This window comes from Clarias gariepinus, chromosome 20, assembly GCF_024256425.1.
Source record: "Clarias gariepinus isolate MV-2021 ecotype Netherlands chromosome 20, CGAR_prim_01v2, whole genome shotgun sequence".
Taxonomy (NCBI): domain Eukaryota; kingdom Metazoa; phylum Chordata; class Actinopteri; order Siluriformes; family Clariidae; genus Clarias; species Clarias gariepinus.
In genome coordinates, this window is record NC_071119.1 from 11,660,130 (window position 1) to 11,668,946 (window position 8,817).

General features: G+C 39.5%; 1 protein-coding gene across 4 annotated transcripts in view; it reads right to left on the bottom strand.

The window, feature by feature from the left end:
* rapgef2a (Rap guanine nucleotide exchange factor 2a) overlaps nt 1–5,111 on the bottom strand; it is a 31,508-nt gene extending 26,397 nt beyond the window's left edge. For all 4 annotated transcript variants that reach the window (XM_053479648.1, XM_053479645.1, XM_053479647.1 and 1 more), the window contains exon 1: nt 4,454–5,111. In XM_053479648.1, the coding sequence (XP_053335623.1) occupies nt 4,454–4,522 (69 nt within the window). In that variant the 5' untranslated portion in view covers nt 4,523–5,111. The remainder of the gene's footprint in view (nt 1–4,453) is intronic.
* Between the last annotated feature and the right edge of the window lie 3,706 nt (nt 5,112–8,817).

Consider the following 8,817-nt stretch of genomic DNA (forward strand, 5'->3'; position numbering starts at 1 on the left):
AACAAAGCGGCAAGACAATCAGACCTGAAGGCCACCTGCCAGAGAAGAGGAGCAATAACAACGTAAACCTGGCCATTGAGGGAGGGAAAGGGGGAGCAACTGTGAGAACAGAGGGAGGGAAGTTTTCCTGGGTATGGTACAAATCAATTGTTCATAGTGCGAAAGCACCCAGAGTGTTCTCTCAGCTCCCAGTAAAACTAATTTAAGTAATCGGTCTTTTCTAAATCGAAGTTTGTGGGACAGGGGTCTTCCAGGACCACTCATCAAAACTAACAAGTTCACCACTGGTGGCACTTGCTACCTTTTCCTTTGATTCCTTTTACATTTTAAATGAAGATGCTTTAATGCTTCCAGGAAACAGCTAAAGGTAGTTTTCTCAACCGTTCCCCTCACACTGAATAATTTATAGACTATAGTTACTTTTAAGGCTATGGATATACACCTCACATATTTAACTTGGGTTTTCTCTTCTAGGGTCAATGGCAGCCGTAAAATGCATTTCACTACATTTCGTACTGTGTATGTTTGTGTATGTGACAAATAAAATAAAATTTGAATTTTTAGAATGTAGAATTATGACAAGATTCTCTTGTTTAGATATATATATATATATATATATATATATATATATATTTATTTTTTTGTACTTCAAAAAAAAATTAGCTCCTGGGAAAACTTCTGCTTAACATGTTTAGTAGTATCATGATTAATGTAAGCCCTAAAGCACAAAAGAAAACAAAAAACAAACAAACATGCAGTCCTGAATCTGCAATCTTACAATAAACGGAGACAAGGATCAGGTGTAAAAACATCACAATAAATCAGTGCACATCAATCTCACATCATTAAAGCTGTTGAGCCTTGTTCAGCACTGCCCTTTGACATCACCTGAACTCATTTAAACCAAACTCAGTTGTTGATTTCCAGTCCAGGCATTTGTTCGATTAAACTCCGGCCCCCCGTTACACGGAAATCAAATGTTTTTAAGAAAGCTCGAGCAGTGCTGACACAGGTTTTCAAAGATGCTTATTTTGCTTCCCTCTGTGATTTCCTTTCACCTCGCTTTCTTGAACTTTACCGCAGTCATAACAGGCCGGTGAACCAGATTAAAGGTAACTTAAGGTTCACCAGGCTTGTAACGCAGTGCTAATCACCATCGTTTAAACTTTATTTAATGTCAGTGGATTCAACGCAGTGTTAACGAACATTTCTGTTACATGTCCTGACTGGAACACAACCATGGCAGGCATTTCATCAAAAGGCAGGTGTTCTCACAACGTGAAAACATTCCATAAAATACATGTTAGCCAAAAACAAAGTGCAAGTCATTCCACCCCCGGGAAGTAGGAATGACAAAAAGTTCCTTCCACAGCCATCACTTATAAAAAAAAAATTATTAATGAATCAAACATTTTTTTTCCTTGTTGTTAAACCACCGTAATCTCTTCTGAGGCAAAATAAAAAGGAAGCTGCACTTTCAGACAAAGGACTGAGGGCTTGATCAAGTCTGAAAGCTCACATGATACGATCATTACATCATGAACAACATCCTGCTTCATTATGTGGTCTGCTGATAGCAAAACAAGTGCCTGATATCAAACATTATTGAAGAGCACACTGTTTTGTTAGACATGTATTTTATTTATACAAAATTAAGAGAGGTATGTTTAATATTGTGGGAAATAAAAAAACAATTGTTTTGGCTTAATGTATAAAGGTATAAACAATAACTCTTTCACCGGTCTCTCTTTGGGTGTTTTCACATTAGGCATGATTGATTTGTACCATGCCCAGGGACGATTGCTCCCGACTCCCCCGCTGGTTAGTGTTCACATTGCTTTTTCGCTTATGTTTTCGGGTACACTTGCGTATTTACACTCATGGATACAGCAGGTGGCAGTTTGCACCCATCTGGTTTGGAAGCCACTACTAACCACAAGAAAAGAATCAGAAAGTTAACCTTCATGCTATGCCTAATATTGTTGATTTTTTGGGAAAACAGTCAAGAACAGCACTCTTGTGAGCCTTCCTACTTTATCAGCCATGGTTGTGTAGGTCAGAGGAAGAGATTGGCAAGTGCCATCATTCTCGAGACCACCTCTTTAAGCGGATTTAGGCACAGTTTCCAAGCATAAAAAATTGTGTTTACACTAATGAAAATGAGCCAGAAATGTTTTCAGAAACGATCCCAGGCCCAATGTGAAAATCTCCTTATTTTCTTTTAAAATTGTTACTGAGAAACAAAGATATTTCTGCTCCTGTTCGGAGCAGTAACACTTGAACTGAAGACTCTTTCTATAAATGTTACACAAATGTCTTGTTTCAGAACAGGCTTGGGATTACTTTCAAGCTTAAGTAGGTGTTTGAACTGATATGGTTTGGGACTGCCATTGCATTCAGTGGCTGGGGTTTGGGCATTGGGTGGAAACCGGTCTTGGGCATCCGTGTGGCATACAAAAAACCTATTAATGAGGCTCCAATGCCCATACACAAGGAACGACGAACTGTAATGGTGTGTTGAGAGCATGTCTAGAAAATGATAGTCCAAACATTTTTTTAAGCAAGTTAATACATTTAGTCTAAGGCAGTGACTTAAGTTTTTTTTTTTTTTTGGTTTTCCATCTCTACATAATTTCTTACATCATTTGCATTAGCAAGCTGCAGTTGCTCGACCAGAGCACTCCCTATCAAGTTGTGTTTTGAGACTTTGAAAGCGTCTGAGACAGAAAACGTCACAGTTGTTTCATAATCCGACAGGTGGTACTCTCTGAGCTATTTACACACTTTCATCCTGTGTGGTAGGAGTAAATTTATTTGTTTAGAAATAATAATTATGGCAGCTGACATAACAGAGAAACATGCTGCTCAGTAACAATGTAACTTCTTTATTGAATTAAGTTAAATTTAAAATCTCTGAATTTAAAGTTAATTTGTATTGTTTCAATGCTGCACTTGATTTTGTTTGTGAGAAACCTAAAATTATTTAGCTATTAAACGTTTTTAAAAGAGTTAAAATTCTAACAAAATTGGGGTGATTCCCATTCCTAGAATTTACAATGTATACCCAGTATACATTTAGATCTCATTGAGCTGAATAAGTTTTCGCTGTGCTTGTTATAGGCTCTACTCAATAGGAAGTCATTTATTTCGGGCTGTTTCCAAAATGCACTCAAATATACTCCTCCTAGGAAATTTATTTGATCCGCACCAAACGAAGCCAGTATGATCTAGAAACATTGAGGACGCAAAATTGCGAAGGGATTTTTGATATCTCAAGCCGTCCAGCCGTAGGGATGCCTTGAACTTATGCCGAACAGTGGTTAATAACTTCCTGAGTGACATCATAGTGTGAATATTTTTCCCCCCTAGCATTCAAGGCTTTTTCGAGGTCTTAACATGGTCACAAAGCACCTGGGTTGCGTGGTGCACCCGGGCGGCAATGGCACAGGTGTTTGGGCCCAATCATCGTGGCTCTGGAACTATATTTAACCGTTAAACTTTTTTTTTTTTTTAAGGGTTAAGATTGTAACAAAATCGGGGGCAAAGGAATACCAGAATCAGGATATTTATAAAACCGTGATCAAAATTTAAATCAAATCAACACAAAGGTATCGTGATAATATTGAATCGGGAGGTGACCTGTGATTCCCATCTCTAGAATTTATAAATATTAACAACAGCGCCTTAAACAATTTCTCGCTCTGTTTGTTTGTTCACAATTATTCCCACACCCAGGCATTTCGCTTTCTCAAAGCCTTGTCAGTTTTTCTTTCCCCCCTCTTTCTGCAGCTGCATGATCTCACACCATAATTTGCAACTCAAATCCAGGGCCGTGTAGGAAGCCCAGAAGAATGCTGCGGTCTATCACAGGATCACAATGTAAACGCATACAGATGTCAGGCTGCTCGTCTGGGATTGAATTACGCTACGTCGTCGCTGGAGTGCCAGGCGGCTCAATCCACATCACGCTAATAAACGCACTAGGTAGGGCGTAGAAGGCCATATTTCATACGTGACGTAGTGCACTATATAGGGAATGGGAGTCGTTTAGGGATTGAGCCACTTGAACCGACGCGTGAGTAACGCGGCTAAAATAGCACAAACTGTAACCACAAGTGTGAAAAAAAAAAAAAAAAAAAAACATACAGGCAGGCTGCATTCTCACCATGCAAAAAATGTACAACAAATGCAGGTTTTCAACAATAATCATGATATGTTCACACCATGACTTAGTTAATAAAAGCTGAACTCCACATCCCGAGTAAGGAGGAGTAACGGTAGCTAGGGTTTTAAACTAGCTTAAGCTAGCTGATAATATTTACAAAAACAATAATTGTACCGTCCTCATGTCAGAAACTCGACAATTAAAACAAATTCGCAATATTTATCTTCAAGAAAACATTACTCAATTAAAAAAAAACGTTTTCTATATAAAACGCATTGTGTTTCTTACCTGTTGCGTCCTCTCGCTCGGGTTCTTCATAATCGCCTGACGAAAACTGCTATCCACATAAGACGCCATTCTGTAACTTTAAAACCTCGTACTAAAACCAAACACATAAAATAAATCCTCCCAGACTTTCTAGCATTTCTCCTAAACAGCTTTCGCCCCGCTACGTGAAACCGAGCTCTTGAGAAAGAACAAAAGTCTGTTGTCTTGTCTGTAGGCCGCTTGCGAAGCCGCGGGCTCGAGTTGCTCCCAGTGACCGAAAAGAAGCACAGATGGCCCGGCTTCAATCAAGCGTCTCCTCGGTACGGGAAACGATTTGTTTCTTCTTCTTCTGTCATACGCTGCCTGGTCTATCGGGAGACAGTTTATCAAACCTGTATATACCCATTATAGATTACAGAAGCATATGTAACCCACCTCAGGGTACAAAAAAAAAACAACAGTCCCGTACTTTGGGTTAACTAGCTAACTAACGGGCAGTGATCCGACCTCGTCCCCGCATGGTGTCATCTGAATCACGACTAGCTCCGAGATCTGGTTACTCCGTGTTATCAAGCAGTCCGCTATGCTTTCAGGCGAATTAAGTATGAATTTAAGCTTCCGACGAATATTCAGCTCCCGTTAAACCGAGATAAGATGTGAAACACAGGACGGGCGGGGCTCTGAATCTGTCTCTATGCGGGCGGTGGGAGCCTCAGCACAGCAGCGTCGTGATTCAGAAGTGCTGCGCTACAGATTCAACACTGATTAAGCGCGTTCTGCTGCCACCGCGTGGATAACACGTGCATTTACAGACACAAAACATCAGCCCGTGGATAGCCATGTTGAAAAATCTGCTCTGAATGACTTGCACATTCATTTCACTTACTCATCGTCCATACGGCATTATCCTGTGTACAGGGTCACTGGGGGATCCCAGGAGCCTTGGGGTGCCAACCCACCACAGGGCACACACATATACAATATACACACGTACACTACAGGCAATTTGGGAAAAGCAATTTCCAGAGAGAAACCGAAGGAAATCCACCAAGCACAGAAATGCACACAGACCCCAAGGAGGGAATCGAACCTGGACCCTTGAGGTGCAAGGCGACAGTGCAAAACCACTAAGCACTAAAATTGTAAATAACTTCCGTTAAAATGTTACTGATATCAGTGCAGGGGAATATTGCCTTACCTGTGAGTGTTGCACCTGTACTTTGTTACTGTTGCCTTCTTGGGCAATATTAAATAAGATGTATCTACAGTGGCAAGAAAACATATTTGCAAGTTTTTTTTTGGCATGTTTGTTAGACTTAAATAATTTATTACACAAATATTACACAAGGACAACCTGAGTAAATAGGAAATGTAGTTTTAAAACAATGATTTAGTTTATTAAGGGAGAAAAAGCTGTCCAAACCTATACCTGGCCCTATGTAAAAAAAAAATAATAATAAATAAATAAATAAAAATTCCCCCTTACTAAATCATGACTTAACTGTGGTTTTTGGAAAGCTGAGTTAAATTTCTTAACTCAGGCCTGATTACTGCCAGGCCTTTAGAATAAAGAAATTACTTAAATAGAACCTGTTGGCAAAGTGAAGAACGCAAAAAGAAAAGAAAAAAACCCCGAAAGTAATTGATATCAATCATTCTGGGTGGGGTTACACAGAGATGTCTAAGGCTTTGGGACTCAAGCTAACCATGGTGAGAGCCATTATCCAAAATGGAGAAAACCTGGAACAGTGGTGAACCCTCCCTGGAGTGCCTGGCCTACCAAAATTACTCCAAGAACACAACAATGATCCAAGATTTTTTGGGGCAAATATTCTGTGGATTGATAAGACAAAAGTTGAACTTTCACAAAAAGTAAACCATCACAGCATTTCATAAAAAGAACATCAGACCAACAGTCAAACATGGTGGTACTGTGATGGTCTGGGGCTGTTTAACAGCTTCCATGAGCGGCCATCAGTTCATGACCTCAAACGTAAGCGCACTCGAGTTATGCAGTGGCCAATTCAAAGTCCGGACTGAGATCTGGTTGATATCTTTAAACGGGCTGTTTATGCTTGAAACCCTTCCAATGTGGCTAAATTAAAACAACACTGCTTAGAAAATTCGGCCAAAATTTGTCCACAGCGATGTGAAAGACTCATTGGCAGTTACCCTAAACTTTTGATTGCAGTTGTTGCTGGCAAGGGTGGCACAACCAGTTATTAGGTTTACGGGCAAGTGACATCAAATTAACACGGCTGCACACAACATCAGCAGTAAACAAAGTTGCATTTCTTACCATTAATTAATTTATAGTGTATACTGTTTGGAGGAGGAAACTATATTATATTAGTGATCAAATTTCACTGAGCAGCTAACAAAAGACAAACATGGAGCCGTTTATGTGTTTTCCCTACTTTGTTGTAGAACACTCTGAGAAGTTTAAAGAATTACATAATTTGAATGCATTGTTAGTTCTTTAGTCTATGCAGCTTCCCCTCTGTATACTCTGCTAAAACAGATCAGCTTTTAAAACTTTTATGTTTATACCACCACCTCACTCGTCCTGTCACAGATCGCTTACTAACTGACCAAAGTCTCTCCTACCCAGAACTAAAATCGGGTAAAAATTATAGAAATTATATAACACAAAACAACTGTAATGTCGTCAGTCTCCTATCTCCTTCCTGTGCTGTGTGTGTCTTTTCCTGTTTATCTTTAAATCAGCTGGCAGCATGCTGCATGATAACGGTAGGGACATACTGTTCATGTTTGTACTGTCATCGCAGTTTAGAGGTGCATTAACCAAGAGTAGTTAATTTAATTTTGAATCAAGATAAGGTCTTTAACAGATATGCACATATACAGTGTTGTGAAAAAGTATTTGACCCTTGCTTTATTATCTCTACATATTTGTCACACATAAATGATTCAGATCATCAAACAAATTTTAATACTACACAAAGATAACTCGAGTAAATGCAAAATGTGGGTTTTGAATAATGAATTTATGAAAGGATAAAAGCTGTCCACAACTGCCTGGTTTTATGTAAAAGTAAAGTAATTGCCCCTTTAACCTATAGTAATAACTGGATGTGCCACCCTTGGCAGCAACAACTGCAATTAAGTGTTAACAATAACTGGCAATGAGTCTTTCACATCGCTGTGAAGGAATTTTGGCTCACTTTTTATGCCAGATGTCATGGGACACACACCTTTTGTCTCATTAGTCCATAAAATATTTGTTCAAAAGTCTTGGGAATAATCATTATTTGGCAAACATGAGACAAGCCTTTTTGTTCCTTTTGATCAGTCCTAGTCCTTTTTTTGCTCTTAATGTAATTTTTTTAGGCCTGGGAATATTCACCACTGATTCAGCCTTAGAAATTAGAATTACTTTATTTCTCATCTGCTCTTTCTTTAGATTACATGATCATTTGTTGTTTTTTCAAATCCTTTAATGTGCTTCACTTTTAGACAGATTCTTGTTAAGTGATTTTTTAATTTATCAGGTCTGGTAGTAATCAGGCCTGGGTGTGATGAGTGAAATGTAACTCAGCTGCCCAATAATTAGCTTAATCACAGTTCATTCTTGATTCTTTTTATACCTATATTTGTTTTTATTTTATTCTGTTTTAAGCTTATGTTTTACTTTTTTGTGGCATTCATTGGGGAACAGGAAAGAAAGAATTTCATTGTATGAGGGAACATGTTTCTTTACTGTGCATATGACAATAAAACTTGAAACTTGAAACTTTTTTCCCACATAGGGCTGGGTAAGTTTAAACAGCTTTTTTTTCCCCCCATCCATCTATCCATCCATCCATCCATCCATCCATCTTCAACAGCTTATCCAAAGTCGGGTCGCGGGGGTAGCAGTTCCAGCAGGGAAACCCAAACTTCCCTTTCCCCAGTCACCTCAGCGAACTCTGACTAGGGAATCCCGAGGCGTTCCCAGGCCAGTGTGGAGATATAATCTCTCTAGTTCTTGGTCTGCCCCGTGGTCTCCTTCCAGCTGAACATGCCAAGAACACCTCCCTAGGGAGGCGTTCTGGTGTCATCCTTACTAGATGCCCAAACTCATGACCATAGGTAAGGGTTGGAGCGAAGATCGACCGGTAAATTGAGAGCTTTCCCTTTTGGCTCAACCATCTTTTTGACACAACAGTGCGGTAAAGCGACTGTAATATAGCCTAAAAAAAAACAGCTGCTCCGATTTTCTGGCCAACCTCACGTTCCAGTGTTCCATCACTTGTAAACAAGACCCCGAGATACTTAAACTCCTTTACTTAGGGTAACAACTCGCTGCCTATCTGGAGTAGACAATCCCTCAGTTTTTTGCTAAAAACCTGCATAAAGCATAAAGGGATTGGATGGCCCTGAGA